The sequence below is a fragment of the Candoia aspera genome, chromosome 3 (assembly GCF_035149785.1).
Source record: "Candoia aspera isolate rCanAsp1 chromosome 3, rCanAsp1.hap2, whole genome shotgun sequence".
Classification (NCBI taxonomy): domain Eukaryota; kingdom Metazoa; phylum Chordata; class Lepidosauria; order Squamata; family Boidae; genus Candoia; species Candoia aspera.
In genome coordinates this window covers 116,059,928-116,085,860 of record NC_086155.1, presented here as the reverse complement: position 1 = coordinate 116,085,860, position 25,933 = coordinate 116,059,928, and the positions used below count along the sequence as shown (strand labels likewise).

The following is a 25,933-nucleotide window of genomic DNA, read 5'->3' as shown; positions in this document are numbered from 1 at the left end:
CATGACCCTGTTGCAAGGCACAAAGAGCCTCACAATGTGGATCATGATCATTAAGGAAAAGAGGAAGGAGATAATTAAATCAGAGCTGAAAGCAAGCACCCAAAGTAACCACACCCATGGAAGCATATGCAGCTGAATAGAAGGACTTCGGATAAGCAGAGATAAACCGCACCTGCTGCCCCGGAGGGCACACCTGGACCCAGAGGACAGGAACAGCAACCGGGAAAACACCCACACAGCCATCAAGGGACCCATCAAGGGAACTGGGGACAATGAAGGGTGGGGGAGCACGAGACCCCGCAAGAGGGTATAAACAGGGCACCTCACCAAGCACCCCCCATTCCCGTTTTTCGTTCTGTCAGCCACCATTCCAATAAACCAGAAATCCTTAATACTTATTAAGTGAGTCCGTGCCTTATTGCGAAGCGAGACTGACCCTGACATAAAAACGGGAACTGCCTCACAACTTGCGACGGGTCCACCCGGTATTCCACTGCGCCCTACTGAAACTGACAAGCACATCCAAATGGCATACGGAAGAACCCCCGCCCCCACCCATCATGATAGACAACCAACAGCATTTTGAAGTACAAGAGATACTGGACTCAAGAAAGCAAAGAGGCAAGCTGCAATACCTCGTTAAATGGAAACATTTCCCACACCCAGAGTGGGTCCAGGCACAACATGTCATGGCAAGACAACTAACTAGACGTTTCCACGAGGCATACCCAGAGAAACCAGCACCCTAAAGACATCTTCGGGGGGCAGCATGTCATGACCCCGTTGCAAGGCACAAAGAGCCTCACAATGTGGATCATGATCATTAAGGAAAAGAGGAAGGAGATAATTAAATCAGAGCTGAAAGCAAGCACCCAAAGTAACCACACCCGTGGAAGCATATGCAGCTGAATAGAAGGACTTCGGATAAGCAGAGATAAACCGCACCTGGTGCCCCGGAGGGCACACCTGAACCCAGAGGACAGGAACAGCAACTGGGAAAACACCCACACAGCCATCAAGGGACCCATCAAGGGAACTGGGGACAATGAAGGGTGGGGGAGCACGAGACCCCGCAAGAGGGTATAAACAGGGCGCCTCACCACCGCACCCCCATTCCCGTTTTTCGTTCTGTCAGCCACCATTCCAATAAACCGGAAATCCTTAATACCTATTAAGTGAGTCCGTGCCTTATTGCGAAGCGAGACTGACCCTGACACAGGGTCCGTAACATGCCCTCTCTGCCTGACTGGGTGGGATGGGTCGATGTAATGGAGGTGAGGCATTCCTCAGGGAACCTGGACTCATGCCATGTAGGGCTTTAAAGGTGATAACCAACACCTTGAATTGGACCTGGAAGCAAACTGGCACCCAGTGCAGCTCGCGCAGCAACAGTGTTATATGTGCTCTCCTTGGGGCTCCTAAAACTGCTTGCGCGGCCGCATTCTGTACCAGCTATAGCTTCCGGATACTCTTCAAGGGTAGCCCCATATAGAATACATTGCAGTAGTTTATGCTGGAGATGAACAGGGCATGAGTGACTGTTTGGAGAGACTCCCAATCCAGGATAGGGTGTAGCTTGTGCACCACACGAAGCTGTGCAAAGGCCCCCCTGGCCACGACTGCCACCTGCTCCTTGACCAGGAGTCGTGAGTCCAGGGGAACCCCCAGGTTCCACACCGGATCTGTCTGGGGCAATGCAACCCCATCCAGAACCAAAGACGTTAAATTCCTGGATACCCGGGAGCCCCCAACCCACAGCCACTCTGTCTTACCAGGGTTCAGCTGAAGCCTGTTGTTCCCCATCCAGGCCCCCACAGCCCCCAGGCACTCAGAAAGGGTGGTCCCAGCATCACTTACTTCACCTGGGATGGAGATGTATAATTGAGTATCATCAGCATATTGACGATACCTCACCCCGTGGTGATGGATGATCTCGCCCAGTGGTTTCATGTAGATGTAACTGATACACTCATACCAGTTTGAGGGTTACCTGTGGCTCCTAAGGTCAATTAATGGATTCAATCTCTCTAACTTAGGATGTTAAACAAGGATGTATTTCTGTGCTACTACTTTTTAATTTTTATGTAAAGTTGGTGATCTCAAATCTTAATAGCCTGGATTTTCATCTCTGAACTGGCCAAGAGGCCCAATCCTCTTCTATATTGACCATCTGGCTATCCTCTCATGCTTGGTCATAGGATTGAGGAAGACTTGAAAAATCCATATACACTATTGTGAAGATCAGGAATTGTCAATCAACTATTAGAAAACTAAAGTTCTGACTTGCTATGAGAGTGAAAGAGTATTTCTATACAGGTAGTCCTTGGTTAACAATGGTAATTGGGACTGGAATTTCCATCACTAAGTAATGCAGTCGTAAAGCACGATGTCATGTGACTGCATCACTTAGTGACGGCAATCCTGGCAGTCTCTGTTGCCATTGTTAAACAAGGTTCACAGGTCATTAAGAGTGAGGACCTCCTCGCAACTTCCTGCCAGCTTGAAATAACCAGTGTAAGTGGGGAAGCCAGCAGGCAGTTGCAAGTCCCAAGCAGCTCACAAGGAGGCTGGCAGGCAGGTAAGTGGCTGCTTCTGGGTGGGGGATGGTGCATGAGGGGCCATTGTGGCATGGCAGAAGCACAGCAAGGCTCGGGGTGGCTGCTGCCAGGTGGGAGAGGGTGGGGGAGGGTGTGCAAGGTGCTGTTGTGATGTGGTGTGAGCAAATGGTGATCATATGACCGTGGGAGGCTGTAACCATCATAAGTGTGAGCCAGTTGCCTAGCACCCAGATCACGATCATGTGACTGCGGGGGTGCTATGATGGCCAGAACTTCAAGGACTGGTCATAATTGCCATTCATTCAGTGCCATCGTAACTTTGAATGCTCGCTGAATTAGCAGTCATTAACTGAGGACTACCTGTACTATCAATGGTAACATACTGTGAATGGTAACAAAATAGATAACTTGATCTATTTTGTTACCATTCACAGTATGTTACCATTGATAGTCCTTTATCTAGGAATAACATTTCATGCATCTGAGAGGCAAGATGTCCCATTAGATTGCTTGTTTCAAGTTTCTCAGAGAAGCAATATAGCCATTCATTCTTTTTTTTTAAATACTGGGAGGACAGTATATTCCTACTGCACTGAAATTTTATGAGGTCAACCTAATAGCACAGTTGCTCTATGTTGTTCAACTGGGTCCCAGTGGAGAAGGTGCAATCTAAATTCTGAGGTTCTTAAATTTGTCTCCAATGTTGCCATAATAATGGAACTGGGTGTCAGAGGAGTAGAGACTGAATCTGTACTGTTATTCCAGGTACTGACTTCATTGGGCTGGTTTCTTTAATAATTAGAGACAGCTTTTGTTCACAGTAGACGTTAAGCATTAAAGATAAACTGATATTACTGTACATGGCATTTCATGGGAACCCCTATAATCGTGGAGTCCTTGATGCTCTCTGACCCTTGTTGTTTTCTTGCAGACATTTCATTGCCAGACTAGGCAACATCTTCAGTGCCACTGAAGATGTTCAGTGGCACTGAAGATGTTGCCTTGTCTGGCAATGAAACGTCTGTAAGAAAACAACAAGGCTCAGAGAGCGCCAGGGACCCCACAGTTCAACCCTGAGCTACAAATATTCACTTTGATTGGAACCCCTATAATCATTATACTACTGTATATCAAGCTATCATACATCAAAAATATCAGAAACAACCAACAGATTGTTAAACCACACGGCATCACTGTAACACACAAACCAACTAAATCCCTCTAAAACATCTTAAGTAACCCAAAAGACCCAGTAGCCCAAGAAGGAAAAACAGGAATCATCTACAACATACAGTGCAAGGACTGTAACAGCCACTATGTAGGACAGACTGGCAGAAGACTGGCAGAGTGCATCCATGAACACCAACTAGCAGGAGACACAATGAAAACTCCTTTATCTCACAACACATGGACAGACTCAACCATACTTTCAACTGGGAAACTGTGAGCATCCTAGACCAAGCTAAAGCCAAAAATGTTAGGGAATTCCTAGAGCTTGGCATTCAGACAAATCAGCCATCAATAAACACATAGAGATAAACCACATTTACACACCATTCAAGAGAGACAATAAAAAAGCTAAGAAGGAAACAAAAGGCCAGAACACATCCTCTCCAGCAGCCAACACCCAGATAAGCAGGGATTAACATCAGACAACATCAATCTCGATAAAATAGTTAAGAGCAGAGACATCACACTGACAACAAAGGTTCACATTGTTAAAGCAATGGTTTTCTCAGTAGTAACATATGGCTGTGAGAGCTGGACCATAAGGAAAGCTGAGCGACGGAAGATATTAGATGTTTTTGAACTGTGGTGTTGGAGGAAAATTCTGAGAGTGCCTTGGACTGCAAGAAGATCAAACCAGTCCATACTCCAGGAAATAAAGCCAGACTGCTCACTTGAGGGAATGATATTAAAGGCAAAACTGAAATACTTTGGCCACATAATGAGAAGACAGGACACCCTGGAGAAGGTGCTGATGCTAGGGAGAGTGGAAGGCAAAAGGAAGAGGGGCCGACCAAGGGCAAGGTGGATGGATGATATTCTAGAGGTGATGGACTCGTCCCTGCGGGAGCTGGGGGTGTTGACGACCGACAGGAAGCTCTGGTGTGGGCTGGTCCATGAAGTCACGAAGAGTCGGAAGTGACTGAATGAATAAACAACAACAACATCAGGCAAACAATTAAGCAGAAAACAATACCCTAATCAAGGAACTATCAAGGAGAAAAACCACACCCCCAACACTGGCAGGGCAAGCTACTGTATATAAACTGGGAGCAAACCACACACTCACTCGCACTGATGATGTTACCTAGTCAGATAAGCAAACAACCAAACTCAGAGAGCACCAAGGACTCTACATCTGGAAGTATCCAATGAACACGAAAACCATATACTGGGAATTAGCAGAAAAGCGGCTATAACATATTTGTGTATGGACATGAGGGAGCAGCTTTCAAAGCAACTGTGCTAGGCCTGTACAAGATACTACTTTCATAGTTAAAGAGAAGTATTTCCTGGTTCCTTCTCACTCCCATGCATAGAGAAGCACCTCATATGAATGCTTTAAATAGGCCTATTAGCAATGGAAGGCTGCCACCTTCACAGCTTGGCTATGGGCTTTCTAGATGCCCACTATGGATCAGGACTTTGCACTAATAAACTGTTGAACTGATCCCATAGGACTCTTATATTCTTAAGTAATTAAGAAAATTAAAGCAATTAATCCATTCAAGAGAGTGCAATGCATGTCCAGTAACAGAAACAACAGCACACTGAAATGGATGTGAATTGTGTACAGAACTCTTTTTAAAATTCATAATATTCTGGATTTTTATAGCTTAAAAGTAAAGAAGAAACAACAAACCAACTGGAATCTGAAAGCAAATAATCAGCAATAGTAAGTGCTTATATGATAAAATGCATATAGCACCCTTTTTCTTTACCTGGACAGATACTAAGATCTGACGTAGCTCCTTCTTCAGATCAGTAAAACGATCATGATAGATGGCCAAGGCCCAAGGTTCCTTAAAGTAGCTGGTTAAAAAAGACAAAATTTAGTTACCCAGTGTGCCTCTCATTAACGGCTAATAAAGTGTTTACCTGCTTTTTTGCTTTCATAAATTACAGTTCTGGACCCATCAGGATAGTTTGTTCATAAAACGCCTGCCATAACAGCATGGTCAATCAATTCTTTTAATGGATGTTCCTGATGTACAGCCAGCTTCAGTAATTACATTTAAAGTGGCTTAATTCAGAGCTGTGGCAAGAGCCAGTGAAGAATCCTGATTTTATCAGAATTTAAAAGCCTGAAGACCTGTGAGGAGCTGTGTCTCCATTATCTGTTCTCATTTGAGAAAAGCAGATGGTAGGATTAACTGAACTTCTGCATAAACAAATTACATTTGTGTAGACAATGACACAAGTGTTGTTTATCATTAAGGTTTCTGGATTAATAAAGCCAGAAAACAGGCCATAATCATGTTGCAATATGTTCCTTACACTAGTGCACTGCAGCTAAATTAATTTGTCATACAAGGAAATCCACAGTATGTCTATTCTCCCCAAAATTAAAAAAAATAAGACTTATGGAAAACTATATTATATACAAATAAATATTTATGTAAATGACTCTACATTTTATGACAAGGCATGGGCTAAAATTGAATACATTTTAAAAATAACAGATGATTAGAAAAATGTATTCTTGGGACAGCCTTTCTAGAACAGTGAAGTTCTAGTATATGCAAATATAATGTATGGACAACTGAGTTACTAAGGGTGAAACAGCTGCCTCTGAAGACCTAATACCATCATGGCAAATAAATCATTTGGATCATTTTATAGAACTGGCAATTTGTTGTTGTAAATTACTTACATGATGGAAAGCAAAAATGCTATACCCAAAGCTACAAAAGGGGACTTGTTAAGGGAAGCATGACTAGATAGGGCCAAAAAGAGCCGATGTTATAACAAGAATCAGCCACATTAAATTTTCTTCATGATTCAATAATGTGTAACTTATGGAAAGATATCTATGAGGCTTAGGTTTGCATACTTCCTCACTCTACCATGTAGGCCATTCTGTTTTACAAGATTAGGCCAATTAGCTTTAACTAAAGCTCATTTTTATTCCTCAATCTAGGAGAGATTCAATACTATTGCTTCTGAAAGTTTCAGGATGATGAGAAACAGAAGCTTCAGGAAAATATGGGATTTTGAGGCTAAAAAATATCAATGTTCCAATTTTGTTCTTAGTTTGTTCATCTAGTGCCCCTATTTTTTATATATGCTGAAATAATCAAATGTTTATTTTACTAGATGCTGGAAACACAGATTTGTTGGGTGTGTGTTGTTGTCATTATTATTGTTGTTATTGATATTGTCAGCTTGATTTTAATTCTGATCTTTTTTCTTTCACTTCCTTCTCAAATCTATTCGGTTATCATATCTTGTTTGTGCAATACTGTAAATTTTCATTTGTCTTCATTAACTTTTTTGATTCCTCATTCAACCTACAGTGATATTTTCTGCCTTGCTGTCCTGTCAAATGTCAATTATCTATACAAAACATTTTTTTATTTTTTCACATATAGAAACATTTACTAAACCACAGTTTGATCATAGGTGCACCCTTGTGGATTTGTGCACTCCATTCTTTCTTTCCTTCTCATTTTCCCTCAGACTTGGTTGCTATTTTTTCTCTCCCTTCAGTGCCTTCAGATAATCATTCTGTGCATGGACATCAGAATTTGGCAGCCTATTTAGCAACCTACTAATGATAGATCATGGAGAGGAGAGTCAGCAGGGCCACAGCAGCTGCCTGAACTGATTGTAAAGGAGGTAATGGAGTATAACTTTACAATTAACATCCTACAGAAAAGGAGTAAAAAAATTTATTGTTCCAGAACAACATGCACAGATGACCCACTTGACCAATACAGTGAATGACAGAGTTAGCCTCCAAAGCCTCAAGTTTATTTGGGGCCAATCTAAATTTCACAATCAACCAACTCCACCCATGCCATGCAAATTACTTATTTGAGAATGAGTTGATAGATTTAAACAATGTTGCGGGGGGGCTTACAAAAATGTGATGGATGAATTAAAAGAAAACAGTTACATCAACCCATTTAAGGGTTTCCAAGAAAGACCTGGAGTGGTGAATAGCTTCTGTCTTTTAGGATCAACTATCAACAGTAAAGGATCCAGAAATTAAGAAATACACTGCAGACAACACTTGGTAGGGTGGCAATGGTAGTCTTGGAAAAGATATTCAGATGCTGTAATGAGTCCATACTTACAAGGATTAGAAGTGTTCAGGCAATAGTTTTCTCTGTGTCACTCTATGGAACAAAAGTTGGACTTTGAAGAAGCATGATATAAAGAGTAATGATGCTTTTGAACTTTGGTGTTGGAGAAGACTCTTGAAAACAGATAGCCAAGAAAATAAATAAATGGATTGTAGAACAAATCAAGAGTTGATTAAGGCACAAATTATAGTATTTTGGACACATTATTTGAAGACTAGTTCTCTTGAGAAGTCTATAATGCGGGGAAAGGTGGAAGGCAAGAGAAGAAGAGGATGACCAGCAGCAAGGTGGATAAACTCAATTACAGTGGCAATGGGTGCACTATTGGAAGACTTGAAAGGACAGGTTGGGGACAGATCATCCTGAAGAAAATCTATCTGTGGGTTCACTAAAACTCAAAACCAACTTGATGGCACATAATCGATCAATTACTTCCTTAGCAGATTGTAGATCTGCTGGACATAATTTATCTTGACTAAGATATGTGCCAAAAACAACAAAAAGGTCTTCAGATATGTTCAAAATAAAGATAACAATACATTTCTTTAATGAAGATGGCAAAATGGTATCAAAAAATAGGCAGAACAACTGCATTCCTCTTTTGCCTCAGCCTTCTCCAATAAACGGTATGAACACAATCAGGCAAATATAATAAGCAAAATGAAGGAGCAGGATTGAACTTTGAGATAAATAGGTACATAGGGAATAACCAATTATGTACTGCTCTTCTATTCTTGGAGAATGGATGAAATACCAGATAACTGGAAGAGAGAAAATGTCGTCTCTACTTTTACAAGAGAGAAAATGTAGGATCTTGCATTTCCCAAGATGGAACTTGGGGGTCGTCCTAGATTTGCAGCTCCTTGGAGAGCTGGGAGGCCCTCTGAACAGGTCCATTTTATGCCACAATTGCACCTTTTTCTGGTTTGGGAGGCCTTAGTCATACTGATTCATGCCTTAATCACTTTCTGGTTGGACTACTAATGTGCTTTACATAGGGCTGCGTTGAAGAGCATTTGGAAACTGCAGCTTGGTTCAGAATACAGTGGCACAGGAAATTTTGGTCATTCCATGATATGCCCATGTAACATCTCTGTTCTGCAAACTGCACAAGCTCCCAGTGAGTTTCTGGGTGCAATTCAACATGGTATAGGTCACATTAATCTGTGGGATCACTTGTCTCCAATTGTATCTGCTCACCCCACCAGAACTGTCAGAGTCAGCATGTTCCAGGTCCCATCTATTTGACAGGATCATCTTGTGGGATCTAGAAGTTGTGCCTTTCCTGTTGCTCCGCCTGCTCTTTAGGAGTTTCCTTGGAGATCCAGATGGCTCTGACCCTGTTGGCATTTTGCAAGGTGTTTAAACCTTGGATGTTCCCACAGGCATTTGGGCTGAGAGGTTAAGTGAGCCCTGCTGGCTTTTTAGGATCTGGGGATCTATAGTTCAGTCAGTTTGGTATCAATACATAGGAAGATTCTAGAGCCGATCATAAAGTAAGTGACCCATAAGCACCTTGAAAATGATAGCTTGGATATGTCAAGAACAAGTCTTGTCAGACTAACTTTATTTCATGCTTTCTTTGAAGAGCCTTCTTGGTAGACAAAAACTATCATGATTTTAACAAAGCATTAGACAACATGCCATATAACATTCTGATTAGCAGCTAGGAAACCTTGGTCTGAATGGCACAGCAATGAGGTAGATGTACGCTAGCTTGAAAATCGCACTCGAGTGCTCATCAATGAATTCTCATCAGACTGGAAGGTGGCACTGAATATTGGGCTGCAGTCCTTGGCTCTGTACTCCTCAACATTTTTATTAACATGACTTGGATGAGAAGGTGCAGAGAATGATTATGAATGATTATGAAAGGTTCAGATTACATAGATTTGTGAAGGACAGATAATACCCTGAAGTACAGAATTTAAATTATACATAATCTTACCAGATTAGAGAAATGGACCGAAAATAAATGCAACAGGGAAAATTATGTCCTTACAAAACAGAAAACAAGGGCACAGATATAGAATGGAGAAAATTTGGGTTTGCAGTTCCACTCATGAAGAAGAAAAGAAGATAAGGAGCACAGGAAACAAAATAAAATAGTAACAGAATAATGGTCTTAAATTATAAGATTGATTTCAAAAGAACACAAAGAAAAAAATTCCTAATAACAACAGTTCATCAGTAGAACCAGCTTTATAAACTTTTTGAAAGCTAGAGGGTACAAGCATGTAAACTATGGATTCTGGCACATTTTTCTAGAATAAGCTGTTTTGTCAGTTTTTGTCTTCTCTATAATGCCATTCCTCATTTAATTCACCTTTTTGGTGCATTTCATTTCATGCTTGATAGAAGACATAGAAATAAGATTATTAGTAAACCCAAATTCCTACATCATTAAATATTGTGATTATCCTAATAAAGCAGTATTTTATACTTTTTAATGAAATTCCAGAGTTAAAGGAAAATCACAGATTCTATCAGTAAGATAATGGAACACACATTAGTAGATTTCATGGCAAATTTTTCTTTTGTACTAATGAAAATAGGGGATAGTGATACAGGTAGTCCTCACTTAATGATGGTAATTGGGACCGGAATTTCTGTCGCTAAGCAATGCAGTCGTAAAGCACGACTTCACATGATTGTGCCACTTAGCAACAGCAGTTCTGGCAGTCCCTGGTTACTGTTATTAAGCGAATCACTGCTGGTTAAGTGAGTACCTCACATGACTGTGACTTCTGATTTCCTGCCTGCTTCCTCATTGATTTTGCTTATGGGAAGCCAGTATGCAAGGCTTCAAATTGTGATCACATGACCTTGGTATGCTGCAATGGTCAGAAATGTGGGCCAGTTGCCAAGCAAGCTGATCACGATTGCATGACCATGGGGGGTGCTGCAATGGCTGGAATTTTGAGGAGTGGTTTAAGTACCACTTGTTCAGTGCTGTAGTAAGTTCAAACGGTTGCTGAATGAGAGGTTGTTAACCGAGGACTACCTGTAGACCTCCCATCTCTCAATGTGCATGGCTACTTCTATGTATATTGTATTGCTACTTCAGAGATGACATAGGTTTGCTATATTGATTTTTACAGATGCAAGAATTAGAGTTTAAAATTTTGAAGAACCTCTATGCATTAATATAAATTATTGCTGTGAAATGTTTCTAAGAATAGACACTATCTAGCTAAGGTTAAGCATTACAAAATTCCAGCATACATATGATAAAAATCAGCAAAATTAAATGTTGTTATGCAAAAATCTCTAAAGAAATCTTACATGGCAAATTATGGCTTGGGTCTAAGTTGAGTTAGTCATGCTTAAGTCCCACTGAAATCAATAAGACTAGTTAGTCATGTCTAATTGAAATGTCAGTCTAATCAGTGGGGGAAAAAACAATTAACTTCAAGATCGAACCTACTGCTTCTCTCCCACAGCTTTTTGCTCATGACTGAGTCTCAGGCCTTAGTCATTTTCAAAACTTTCTTGAATGAAGGGTAATACATTTTCAACATAAGAAAGCCACACAGCTGCTTTTTAATCCCCTGATTTCTACGCTGAGCTGTTGCTCATTAAGAGTACAGTTGTTCATTTAAAAATCCAGTAATGTAATACAAGAGTGATATCTCTAATGCTTGCCAGTATTCCTTTGCTATTTATATTGATTTATTATACAAGTCTACTTTTAATAGTACAATTCAAGGTTGGCATTTGATTTGAGCAGAAAAGGAAAGCTCTTACAGCTTTTATGTATTCCTTTTATTCTGGTTTTTTTCTTCAAAAATGAACATCTAGTTATCCTAATTAGAGTTCAAAGTCTATTGAGTAGCATGAGACACATTTAGCTATGCTCACATCCTGTTCTTGTTTTTGTCAGAAAAGAAAACTGATGACAGATTTACAGAAGTTTGCAAGACAAGGTATAACCCTTTTGAATGCATACAACTTCAACCCCACCTTTTGGAATACTTTCTTTTGTCATGACATTCTAAATGCATCACTGAAGTTTTTATCTTCAATAGTTATATTGAGCTATTATTTTAAGAATTTAAGCATCATGCTTTAGTTTGAAGTTGAGTATTAGTAGATTTTTTGATTACGAAATAATGGAAGAATTACTTGCTTCTGAGTTTGGAGACTTAAGTGTGTAGAAAACCATTGCAGACAGTTGTCTTAAAAATAAGTAAATGTTTTAAGCATTTTTAAGACAATAAAACATTCAACTGATTATTTTTCAACTCTTAATTACTGGAACAGGCTAAATCTTAAGAATGTTTTAAGCAAGGTTATGATTCAATACCTGGATATTGTTTTAATTGAAAAAATACATTACAGCAAGGGGATGGTAGATTAACATTGTATTCAGTATTACATATGGACAGAGTAATAGTAACCCAAGCAGTTGTTAAAGCTTTTTGCCTGCCCAGATGGCTTCTCTGCCCTGGAAATCTCAGCTGAATAGTAATCTTATTCTCAGTTGTCCCCAGAATGGTGTATCCTGAGAGTTGGCTTGGGTCTGTTACATTCAAGATTCTCTAATTCTCCTAACAGGCTCCAGGTTGGGCCTGTAAACCTGAAGCTAGTACTCTTTATTTTTCCTTTTATCTAACCCCCTAGCTGGAATGGGGAAAAAAGGGGCCTTAAATTTGTCTATTTACTTCCCTATGTAGGAGTGTTCAGCCATCTTTTTCTTCTATTTATTTTTGTTTTCTTTTCCGGAAAGTATTTATTTAACATAACATATTTTTAAACAGGAGAGTCATAAAACTGTGCCACAAGGTCTCCCATATGTTTTACAGTACATTTATGCATATTGTTTTGTTGTTTGATAGTCTCTCTGAATACATGGAAGAATAGCCTACACCTCAGAAATAATGATGGGAGTATTTTTAGTTGCCATGTTAAAGTAGAGCCATCTTGAAACCATATCATATTATAATAGCCCCCTCCAGCCTCCTGACAAACTAGCCTCTGACAATCTTAAGTTGTTTCCGACTGATGTTAGTTCCTGAATGTGTTCACACAATTAGGGAATCCTGCAGACAGTTAATGTCTAAGCCCTTTAGGGATTTAAGGTTAAAAAACAACACCCTACATAGTACCTGAAAAAGAACTGGCAACCAGTCCAGCTCTTTCCACACAGGCATAATATGTTCTTGGAATCCTGCACTGATTAGCAGCTGAACTGCAGCATTTTGCAGCAACTGAAGCATTCTTCAAGGCTAGCCCCCGTTAGAATGCCTTGCAGTAGTCTAATCATTATAGTACCAATACTGAAGAGCTAAAGTAAAAAATGGTTAAATGAAATTATCTACATATGGAAAAATCAGATCATCAACACTGCAACCCTGCAGATAAATCACACTTTGTGGTCTCTGGAGCTCATCATAGACCCAGCACTTGTTTAGCAGCCCAATAAACTGATGCAGCTATACTTGACCCCGCCTTTCCTTAATGGAAAAACAGGGTTAATGGACAATCATTTACAGCAGAAAACAAACAAGATCTCCTCCTGATTGGAAAAATATATACAATCTCCTTAAACATTTTTTTAAACAAAATGTAGCACTGTTGTATCTTTAACTATAGATTTTCGCATAGGGCAAGTCTTGTCAGTGAAGATCTATTGAATTATCAGTGGCTGTGATGAGCACACATATTTTTTAATATAGGGCTGCAACAAAGTCAAACAATGTGAGTCACAAAATGGGCACCACATTGCCTATGAAAGCCTTCTAGGCTTTTGTAGAATGTGATGATTTTGATGTAAAGTCCAGTCGTGTCCGACTCTAGGGGGCGGTGCTCATCTCCGTTTCAAAGCCTTGGAGCCGGCGTTGTCCATAGGACACTTCCGGGTCATGTGGCCAGCATGACTCACGGAACGCCGTTACCTTCCCGCCGAAGCGGTACCAATTAATCTACTCACATTTGCATGTTTTCGAACTGCTTGGTGTGCAGGAGCTGGGACGAGCAACGGGAGCTCACCCCGCCGCGCGGTTTCGAACCGCCGACCTTCCGATCGACAGCTCAGCGGTTTAACCCGCAGCGCCACCGCGTCCCTATGTAGAATGTGAAAGTTAAATAAAAATTAATTTAACAAACTGAGCTGCACTGGTTACCAGTTGGCTTCCAGGTGCAATTCCAGATGCTAGTTATCACATTTAAAGCCCTTCATGGTATAGGACCTGGCTGTCTGATCTTATCTCCAACTGTTTCTGCCTATCCGGTACAATCAAGCAGGGTGGATGAATTCCAAATCCTGTCAATTGAACAATGTCATCTTATTTTGTAGCACCTATTCTCTGGAAGAGTATCACTCTAGAGATTTGTGTGGCTCCCACGCTTACTAAATTTAGAAAATTATTTTTAAAAAACTGATGGTTCTGCAAAGGTTTGGGTAGGGTGGTTGTCCTTTAGTTATGTTAGTTATATTTGGTTTTTAGTTGGTATATTGTCCTTGGTTCGCTGTGACCTTCTGTTCTGTTTTCCAGAGTCTTCAAGGAATTGTGTGGGCTCAAATTTTGATAAATAAAAAATAATAATTAACTAAAATTAATTGACAAAATTTTCTAAGAGTGTCAAATACTGTGAGATTTCAGGGTTCTTACGTTAGATCATTTGAGATTTCATATGACAGAGCCAAAATCCTATCAGATTTCAAACAATATCAAATCTCATATGTGTAACTTCAGCATACCCAAGTGAGATCAAGCCAGATCTCAGGGATAAGATAACTAAGAAGTTGCAAGGTTTGGTCATCTTGGAAGATTTTGGCCATTTAATATACTTTTTAATTATTTACAATTCTTTGGGACTTGCACCACTGCAGGAAAATGGGAATCCAATTATCACACAATTATCACGCAATTTTCATAAAATAAAAAACAGAATATTTAAATAGATTCTGTAATCACTATTAGAAAGGAAAGCATCCTTTGGCCCTTCTGCTCTGCTGGGCTGTTCTTTTAAGAAAGTGATTTTTCCAGTTATTTTATAAAATTCAAAATGCATATATTTTCATAGATTCAGCAGCTTGAGAATTTTTCATATTGGAAAAAGATCAGAATTGCTTATTTGGTTTGAGCAGATTGAAATCACTAAAAAAAAAATCCAACATGTCAAATTTTACTTGGCAAGTGTTATTTGTATGCATTCCCATCATAGGGCTTTTCCTATATTAACTTGATTCAAGCAGTTAGATTCTATGGTCAAATACGGATGATTCCACCAAGTGCCATATTTTGAGAGAAAATGTGTCTGTGGAGTATCAGAAGACATTGCACATGTTCTATTCAACTGTCAGTTATATGCCTCAGCAAGGGCTCAGTACTCAACAGAACCTTATATTGGGATTCTAACAAAATATCTTATTTTTTTCTGCGCACAAACATATATGAAGTACTGGAATTGTTAATTTTATAGTCAGGGCTGTCCAACAGAGAACACATTTTGTAGAACACATTGGGGTTGCACGCAAAGGTGATGAATTCTCCTAAACACATACTGTTTTTGAATTTTAACAGACATCTTATTATATATCTCTGCACTCTATTTTATACTATTTTATCTTACTTTTTATCCTTACTTTATCTTAGCTTACTATATTTTATCTATTTTATCTCATTCTATTTCACTTTATCTCATTGTATTGTATCTTACCATGGCCAATTCCCCCGTGTCTTGATATGGTCAATTGACTTATCAATAATATATATCTATATCTATATCAATTATATCTTCATATCTATATCTATATATCTATAACCTTGACATTAAAGTCATATACAATAACTTACAAGAGAATATTTAGCAGAATTTTATAGTTCCTAAGAATTATTTTAATAGTGGGATGTTGAGCAAAATCTACTTTTAAAAAAGTTGTACCCTAACGTTTTGAGTTCAGTGCAAAACAGTGGAAAAATAGTCATTTTTAAGAAAACAGAGTAGCTGTAAGGTCTTGCCTGACAAAAGCTAGTTATAGGAAACTGTAAGAACTGCTGCATCTGAAGCTCCAGTTACAGATAACAGGGATTAACTGAGCTGGAATAGGAGAGACATGCCTGTAAAAGAATCAGTATTTGTCATATTGTCAGAACCAGTGTTTCACAACCTTGACAACTTTAAGATGGGTGGACTTCAACTCCCAGAATTCCCCAGCCACGCTGGCTGGGGAATTCTGGGAGTTGAAGTCCATCCATCTTAAAGTTGTCAAGGTTGTGAAACATTGGTCAGAACTGATGGGGTTTATTATTGTTGTGGTCCAGTTCTAAATTTAACTGGTTTTGAAACTCAATTTTGCTATCACAAAATCCATCACCAAAGGGTTAAAACTTTGAACCTGATGAATACAATTCATGGCTAGATATGGCCTCTAATTTAAAAGATAATTTGCATGTCACAAAGAGGCAAATTAACTCCCAGGTGACAGCTGTTTCACTGAGTTCATTCTTGGCATTGGATACCATGCTGGGGAAAACTAATCCAGTTATAAAAGGATTTTAAAAAAGCATGCTTCAGCCTTGGAGTGAAGAACTTAGAAAAATGCAATACCAGTGCACTTAAAATGGACTATATTATTAAGGTACAATGGATAGACCTAATGATCCATGTCTACCTTGGGCTTAAAATTCCACATCTCTGATATTTAATTTATTTATTTGTTAGGTAAGTGTATGCTAAATATCAGAGAAGTGGAATTTTAAGCCCAAAGTAGACATGGATCATTAGGTCTATCCATTGTACCTTTACATGTATTGTAATTCTATGTTAAATGTGTTATTTATTGCAAGCTTGTAAAAATAAGTATAATAGGAGAATTCTTATTTGTATATTTCTTGTCCTAAAAATGCTATAGTTAAATTAAAAAATCTTAGAGGAAAAATGCAGGCTCTTCCATTTGAATGGAAAGTAATGAACTATTAGAATGTTAAAGTGTTCCTTTTCAGTACTGGCACAGATGGCATTAGCAGATATCCATAAGAATTTCTGAAGGTTTATTATACTTGCTACAATTCTCTTTGGTATCTTGACAATCTGGGTTCATACACCGTGTGAAGCCATAATATAGTTTTGGATTAATGTGTTGTGTGAATCACAGAACGTTGAAGTTAACAAAAATAATCTAATCCAACTGTCTGCAATGTGCTGGAAAACCAATTAAATAATCCTTGAGAAGTGGTATCCAGCTTTTTTTAAAAAACAAAAAAAACAAAACAAAATTCTAGAAATGGAGAATCCACAACCTCAGTAAGTAGGCTATTCAGGAAATCTAGGTAGCTGCAATTTATATCCAATCTTTTCTGGTTTCTGTAGCAATAGAAAATAGTTCCTACCCACCTTCCCTGTGGCATCCTTTTATGTATCTGAATATTATGTATCCCCCATGTCTTTACTCCACACTGAATATCCCAAGTTTCTTCAGCCTGTCCTCAAAGGACATGTCCTCAAGTTCCTTCATCATCCTTTTCTGAGCATATTCTAATTTGGCAATATACTTCTGGAAATGTGGTGTCCATCCATTGTGTTTTAAAAAGCCATGTATTTTGTGAATCCAGCCAATTGAGGTTTATACACTAAACCAGTGATAGCGAACCTATGACATACGTGTCAAAAGTGAAACACCACGACATTTTGGGTGACATGCCAACGGTCACCAACACCTGAAAACAAGGGGAGTGCCTTGGTGTGAAGGAGAGTGCTTTTGCTGGCTTTGGGCAAAGCTGGTTCCTGGAGAAGCCACTTACAATTTGCAAGCAGCTTCTCCAGGAACTGGCTTTGGGTGAAGGGGTAATAACAACAACAACAACAACAACAACAACAACAACTCCCTCGTGCAAACTGGTTCTTCAGGAACCAGCTTCACACAAGAGGGAGCGAGAGGATGGCAAGGTGAGCTGGGGCAGCGGTGGGCAGGGCAGGGCAGGGCAGCAGGGGGCTCGGAGGTGGTGCGGGCGACTGCAGCTGGGACTGGGCTGGGGCAGCTGTGGCTTCCCGGGGCAGGGCGTGGCAAGCAGCCGCAGAGCTGCGCAGTTCTGGGTCTGATTGCCGCCTGGCAAGGCAGGGTCCAGGGTGGCCAAAAGGGCAGTGATGGGGGGCGAGATGGGGGGGGGGAGTTGCAGTGCCTTTTGTTTGTTCAGTTTCTTTGGTAACTCAAACCACACCACACATGACTGGATTGTATTCTTTTAAAATAAATGAGTATGTAAAGAATTGTTTCTCTTTTGTTTGGTGTGTGTGTGTGTGTGTGTGTGTGAGAGAGAGAGAGAGAGAGACATGCCAGCAGAGACAAGTTAGGCATTTTCCAAATTTTTGACATGCCGAGCCCAAAAGGTTCGCCATCACTGCACTAAACCATCGATGTGCAATGTGTGTATTCAGTCTCTAGAAAAATCAAGTTTGACCTACCCTAACTTGTTTTAAGTAAATATGAGCACTGGATAGCACAGATGGTTACTTCTATCATCATTGTTGCCCAGTTAATACAGATGGTGAGTGTTATATAGTAGCAAAGAATATAAAGGAACAATATTTAAAAATAACTCAGTGGCAGAGAGACTATTTTTTAAACAATATCTTAAATCATTTATGCTTTAAATCTGTTATCTCTTTGCAAGTATACATTTCAACGATGAAAAAGAATCTGATGTTAATCATAACCCTCCTTCTCTTCCTGTTTCTTACTTTCTTCAGGATTTAGGCTTATTTCAAAAGCTGTGGGTAACCTATGGCTCTAACAGCAAAACAACAACCTCTTTTCAATTTTGTTCTGCAAGCTGACAATAGTTCTATAGGAAACATTGGAAAAATGGTAGACAGGGAAAGTTCAACCCAACATCTAAGACAATACAGACACATGTATTTCTGGTGATGACAATAACATTGGGGAAGTGTGTGCGCAGCATATTTTGCTAGAAAAAGGAGTGGCAATGTCTGAAGCAAATTGGTGAAGTGACTACAGTGACTACTTGTTTTGTGGACAGAGGGCAGAGAGAATGGATGGCTGGTCAATGCCCTACATATCCCTTCTGGGAAACTACTCCTAGCACAGTCCAGTCTGGAGAAGCTTTCCTTCCAAAAAACTGCCCCTAATCCATCTAGTCCATCTGTAAGTATATGTATGGCATACAATCTTGATTTTCTTCTATATGTTTATAATTAATGTGAACATGATATCGTGTTTGGATTTCACTATGTACCAGTTTAAGACATTTTGCTGGCCAAAGTAAAGCCTATTGTTTTTCCTCAGAAAAATGTAGAACTTCACTAGTCAATATAATCTTTATTGGTATGCCACTAAAACACACCAGTATGTTTTATATGTGTCCATGTCCATGCACATGTTATTGTTTTTTTTAGATTCACTTATCATGCCATTTTGGAGCCTATACATAGTGGGAAACCTCTCCAGAGAACTTGAAATCAGATGATACTTTAGCACTAAGACAGATGGGGTAGAGGGGAATGCTCCACTTTCCCTGCATCTCTTCCAACCCCCAACCAAGAACAGGGAGTGGATGAAGCTATCCATCAACGAGTCCATGTTCTGCAGACATTTTTTTCCAAATTAGCTCTCCCTGCTGGTCTGAACACAACTGAATGCATGTTTTTCAATAGCTGGAGGAAAGAAGAAATGTAATCTAGAATCAGACTCTAATCCAAGAACAAAAACTTTTAAGACTCAAAGGTTTTTACATAAGTAAGTAATATGAAATTTTACATGGTTTATCCTCCAATTCAGCAAAGCAGGACTTTTAGGGATGCCATTTTACACTATATGAATTCTGAAAACTGTATTGCTATAAAAACAAGTGATTTGTGATTTAGCAGATTGTTGAATATTATGCAAGTCTTTTTTCATTTGACTACTGATGTAGAACTGCATGAATCTGGCTTAGAACAACCAAATATAAATTAAAAATTAGAAAGAAACCTAAACATTTTGCATAGGACTGTGCATTAGGAAAAGCTCTGATAGTGTGCCATTTTGCTAAAGTTAACATTTAAAAAAAGAAACTCCCACAGCATTGGGACAAAATGTGTTTGTCTCTCTCTTACTATATCCCATTATGCAGGTTAATTATTCATTTTCATGTTTGTCTGGTTATATACTCTGATAATTTATATAGAATGTGATACTAATTGCTTGCTGTATAGCATCATCAAAGAAATGGCCAAGATTCTTATTAATAGATGCACTTTGTAAATGGGAAAGCCACTTTTCAAGATCAGTTGGAAACATTAAGATTTAATGGTTGTTCAAAGGAAGTGTTAGCAAAACAGTTTCCCCTTATGCTCTAAAGTGGAGCAATAAAGAGGATTTCTGCTAGGGATCTATGAATCAACAAAAATCAGTTTGCATGCATCTTCCCTAATTTACATTACCACTAAAGTATACTTCCTAAGACTCCTTGAAAAAATAATGTTCATCACCAGGGTATCTTCTGGAGGATCAAAAACATAAAGAGGATGCTGTGTGATTGAAGCCCTGACCCTTTTTAACATGTGTTGCATATGCGGTACATGTAAAAAAGAGGCAGGACTTTAACTGCACAACCACAACTATCATATTGACTATTCTGACCCATCCCTGAAGATATCCCAACTTGTAGCTGTCTCTTACTCCTTTTCTGTACTTTGTATATACTTTGCTTACCCCAAGGAACCCACATCTGGAATTCAGCTTTCACATTTTTGATTGACAAGCTGGGACTACTTTCAGAGCTAATCACTGTGGCAACAGAAAATTCATATATTTTTGCTTGGTAGTATGCTGACTGAAACAGCCTCGTGTGGTAGGTGGCAGTATTGCAGAGTGGTAGGTGGCAGTATTGCAACCGAAACTCTCCCTGTGACCTGAGTTCGATCCCAGCGGAAGCTGGATTCTTGGGTAGCAGGCTCAGGTCAACTCAGCCTTCCATCCTTCCTTCCAAGGTTGGTAAAATGAGTACCCACCTTGCTGGGGAAGGTGACGACTGGGGAAGGCAATGGCAAACCACCCTGCTCTATAGTCTGCCAAGAAAACATCACGAAAGCATTTTCTTGACATGACTCGGTGCTTGCACAGGGGACCTTTCACCTTTCACCTTTCATGCTGACTGAATGTCAGTGATACATTTGGGTATGAAAAAACTGCAAGTATGTGTCAATTAATGCTGTTGGATGCCATTTCTCAAGAAATGGACACCAGGCCACTGAGGTTGGAAACACCTCTTAGTTTGATAGAGGAGGGAGAAAGAATTTGGACATTCTTTCTGTGTAGAGATAATGGAGTCTAAACACTATCCTTTAGGCATTGTAAAATAAAGGAAAATACATGCACACTGTTCTCTCACCCCAGCCCCAACTAGGAAAGGAAGACAATCAAGCAACTATTTTATATACACTAGCAACAGGCAGTGTGGTGTCCACAGCAGTCAGTGTACTGCTAGACCAAAAATCTCTGCCCCACCATCTTTTCTACGCATATTATTTTAAGTTTAAAAAATCAAGAACTAAAAGAAAGCAAAATATTAGCTTCCAGTATGATATTTATTTGTAGCAATGCTTTTGAATCCCACAAAGATCTCACTGCAGTGTAGAGAACATCCTCAGGGGTCAGTTCACCTCATGATAAATGAGATTTTTGGACAGGCCTTGTCCAGCATAGTGAACAGGCAAGTCTCCTATAACAATAATTTTGTAGCTCACCTACCACAAGTGCTCAAAATATGAAACAGTGCTATCAGCCCTCAGCCCACAAAGATTAACCATATTTTAATTAATGTATTTGTTTGAAAAATGGACATAATCTTTTGAGGGAGATGGGCGGTGACAAAATTTGAAATATAAATAAACAAATGAAATATATAAAATATCCCCCTCTATACAATCAAGTTTTCTGAGAGTAGCTTATACAGTAGTATATTTAAACATACAGACTAGTAAAATCACCAAGCTCTTCCTAACAATATTCTCCACGGACACTCTGTTTACTTTTCAGGAACGAGTTCATATTACTGTGCCTGCCTATGACCAGAAGCTGCTGCTTCTCCAAAAGTGAAATCTGCCCCAAATATCTGCACCGTAACAGATTTCATAAATGAAACAAAACTTTATCCTACCTATAGAGATTTGAGATCAGTCCCTCCCTCCAGCGAGAACAAAGATTATTAAGAAGACGTTCATGCTGTCCAAATAAACATATGTAGTTGGAAACAGGAATAGGTTTCTTTGAAAAGCAAGTAATGGTTTCTATTATGCTGTACTGGTTGACATGTATTCTGAAGTAATTTCCCTTTACTGCATCTCCTGTTGTAATTGCAATTCCCTATAATAAATTGAGAAAAGTGTTGGGACAACAGGCAAAGCTAGATCACATATCAAACTACTCATTCCAGAAGAGAACAAGAAAGGCAGGGAGGTAAGTTAGTTACTGAAGTGTTTTATATCAATATTACCTTACAACTGGAGTTCTACTTTTTTCTCTTCCTTGGGTTATACCACAAAGGTTATATTCTAAGAGCACTGGGTATTAGCAGCAAGATCAGCTATATACAAATGTAGTATCTGTGTGTTTATAGAAAAAGACACAGCACAAATGGCCGTGGAAGTCTTCCCAGCAGAATTGCTTGGTACATACGAATGTTCAGTGCTGATCCATAGAAAAAGGCAAGGAAGACTGAACATGTTGTATATTGTTGTTAAGGTGGTTATTAATTTTGCAAAAACCCTGCTAGCAAAAAAGGAGGCAACCTAAGCATTTACTTCATATGCTAGCAGACTGAAAACTATGTGAACAATATTGTTACAGTCATGATGTCAATACACCTCATGTAGCATTTTGAATAATTTATATGAGGCTTATTATATGTCCATATCTTTCCTAGAAAACAACAACAAAAAATATCCTCAGGATAGTTCTAATTCAAAATCACACAGACCTGTATTACTCAGAGAGTACTTACATAAGTAGGTTGTGATTCTTGTACATCCAAGCGGGCAGGAATCCCAGGTTTAAAAATATGCACATAATTGTATTTTCCAGGTAGAATACCACCTGTGAAAACCAACATTATCAAGACATGTAGAGTACACAAAATTAGTAAACTTGTTCATCATTAGGCCTTCAAAGTACTGTTATTTTTTACTTTGTTATTTTTTAAAACACATCCAGGGTAACTGGAAGAACAGATGAAACTTTGTTGCAATTTAATTGATAGTACGCATTGTGGTGGTTACATGCTGAACTGAAGCAGTTCTAACTTCAGCTGATCTTCAAGACTTGGAAAAGGTAGACTCTGCTTCCTGTAAACACCACAGCTGAGAGAATCAGAATACTGGGTGAGAATTCAGGATCTTTTTAATAAGAATGAAAAAGGATTACTGTATTCTCAGACCTACTTCATGCTTGGAATCTTTTCTCATAGGAGATGCCATGCAAATACGTTATATATTTGTAGGCACAACTAAACTGGAAAATACCTCATGAAAAAGAAGTGAGAAACCATCAAGATTATTACGTTTTTTTTTCTATTTAATAGCCAATTTGATCTTAAAAGTTGGAAAATGTGAGAAATGGCTCTTTTTTGCTATATTTTCATCTCTTTGGAAGCCAAAATGTGTAGGCTCTATCAGTGTTAGAAAAACAAATATCCAACATCTATTTCAGGGGCTAACACCAAGTATTAAACACCTGACATGTATTTCTTTCAGAGGAAAAATATTTTTTTGAAAAATAGAATGGCAAAGAGTACTTAACCCTTGCCCTATTTTGCTACTGCAATTCCTATCATTTCCTTTAAATCATTTTCTCTAGTTTCCAGATGAAGAGAAGGGGAGTGTAAGGCAGAATGTGGCAAGAAGAGAGGAAACTGCAGCTACAAGAGTAACAGTTCAACAAAATAGATGGCAAAGTTTTAGCAGATTTTGTTTCATGCACAGTCCACAATATGGGGCTTCCTGGGCTACATGCAGATCCTGAAACTCCTTCTGTAGGAGTTTCTCAGCCCCCCAAAACTTGCCTCCTATGATAAAATGGGGAAAATTATTAAAAACATTGGTAACAATCATGTTGACTGTATTTTACACTGAATCAAATCAAAAATAGTTTTTGTCTTGCTCAGGCTACTGATGTAATTTGGAGTGTGGCCATAGCCAGGGCCGGCTCTAGACATTCTGGCGCCCTAGGCAGTCATATTCTGGTGCCCCTATGGTTTGGCTCATCTTCCAATTTTGTTAGGAATTTCAAAAAGGTGCTGTCTTACTTTTTTGAGTTTTTGAGCTTTACACTTATGATTGTATGACATTTTTTTTTTCTCTTTTCTCTGACATTTTCACCCTGTTTACACTGCAAAATTATATTTAACCCTCAAGTGGGTGCACTGGTTCACTGGGTGCACTGTTACTGTTTTTTGCTTTTTTATTGTGTTTTTCAGAAATCTTTTTGATTTTGGCGCCCCCTAAAATAGGGCACCCCTAGGCCTGTGCCTACCCTGGCCGCAGCCTGAAAAGTATTACACTTTTATGCTGTGCTGAACCATACATTTCCCAGTGCCTGGAGGCTTTTAGCACTCTTTTCTTAGTAATCTCTGCCCATCCAATCCTGACGGCCAGAGAGTGCCTTCTAATGGTCCCTTCTACCAGGAGGTACAGTATGGTAGAAGAGACCAGATATCAGTGACCAGATAGTGGCAGCTCTCCTTTTGTGCAACAGTTGCCCCCTGAGGTGAGGATGGCCCTCACACTCAAGGACTTCTGAAGCAGCAAATACTTTCGGGACTGATTGTAGAGCCACAGGCACGAATCTGTATATGTGTGTGTGTGTGTGTGTATGCACACAGACAAATTTATCTGTATGTTTCCTATTTTTGTTAGAATTTTGTTACTGAAGTTTTCAAATGTAATTTCATTTCATTGCTATTTTAATATTTGTAAATCTCCTAGAGTTCCTGAGGATTTTTTTTTAAAGATGGCAACTGGATGGATTGTGTGCTGAGGAGTGGTTGGTGTGGATGCAGTCTTTTCATTTCTGTATGGCTTTTTTGGGGGGGGTGGCTGCCTCCCATGACCAATGAGCTAGTGGGGGGGACCCTGTCATTGAGGGGGGACCCAATATAGTAGTTACTAGACCTCTAGCCTGTTGTGAAGCCCTGAAAACATCTAAGGCCTCTGAAGCTGCTGCAGGCTGCAGAGAGACCAGGAAAGATCGGAGATGCAGCTGATGTGAGACCTGGTAGCTGTGAAAGATGCAGAGGGTTGTGGAGGTGACAAGAGACTGGCAAGGGATCATTGTGGAAGCTCTTGGGTCCTGGATGGCAGCAACAGTGGAGTCCAGAGGCCAGAGGTGGTGTGTCTGGACTGCTGAAGCCAGCACTGGTGGGGAGATCAGGGCTATTCTTGGGCCTGGCTACTGGGGCCGTGAGGAGTTGCAGTGAGGCCTATAGGTTCAGCAAATGCCTTGGTGCTGGCATCGCTGCAGAAGACAGCTGGCATGGTGGACTTTGTGGCCCATGCAGCCTTCGCATCCTTGGTGGCCCTTAGGCTTTTGCACCCTCCACTCTCAGATGTTGGCCTTGTGGATCTGGCTCTGGGTTAACCTGTGTCATCATTAGGGTACCTGCCCTATTCATAGGGATGGGGAAGTATGTGGAACTTTCTGGTGTTGTTTTGTTCTTTCCCCTCTCTTCCTGCTAGGGATTGAATCCCCCAGACTGCTGAGTGCCTTAAGACAGATGTGGTTAGGGGTGACTGAGTTCCTGGTGGGTTGGGGTGGGTTATAAGGGAATTGTCTGGTGGTGGTGGTGGCAGTGGTGAGATTGGATATGTGTGCCTGGGCCTGGGCAGGAAGCATAGCAGGGAGGATGGGAAGGGGGAAGCTGAGGGGGCAGGAGGGCTATTTTAATGGCAGAGATATGGCAGGAATCTGAGGGTGGGCTGCACTCAGGGATGCACCAGGCCTGCTGTTTGAAAGTGTTCCTGCTGTCCAGGCCTTGGCTTCTACCCTTAGTGCCTGGCAACTGCATCCTTGGTGGCCCTGGACTTCGGCTGTTGGTTCGGAATGCCAGGTCAGCGTGTAAC

General features: G+C 39.9%; 1 protein-coding gene across 1 annotated transcript in view; it reads right to left on the bottom strand.

Annotated features, from left to right (window-relative positions):
- CFAP61 (cilia and flagella associated protein 61) overlaps positions 1–25,933 on the bottom strand; it is a 174,902-nt gene that overhangs the window by 5,417 nt on the left and 143,552 nt on the right. Inside the window, exons 22-24 of the mRNA XM_063299927.1 lie at positions 22,822–22,913; positions 21,979–22,184; positions 5,507–5,597 (exon numbers count right to left, since the gene is read on the bottom strand). Coding sequence (XP_063155997.1) covers positions 5,507–5,597; positions 21,979–22,184; positions 22,822–22,913 — 389 coding nt within the window. The remainder of the gene's footprint in view (positions 1–5,506; positions 5,598–21,978; positions 22,185–22,821; positions 22,914–25,933) is intronic.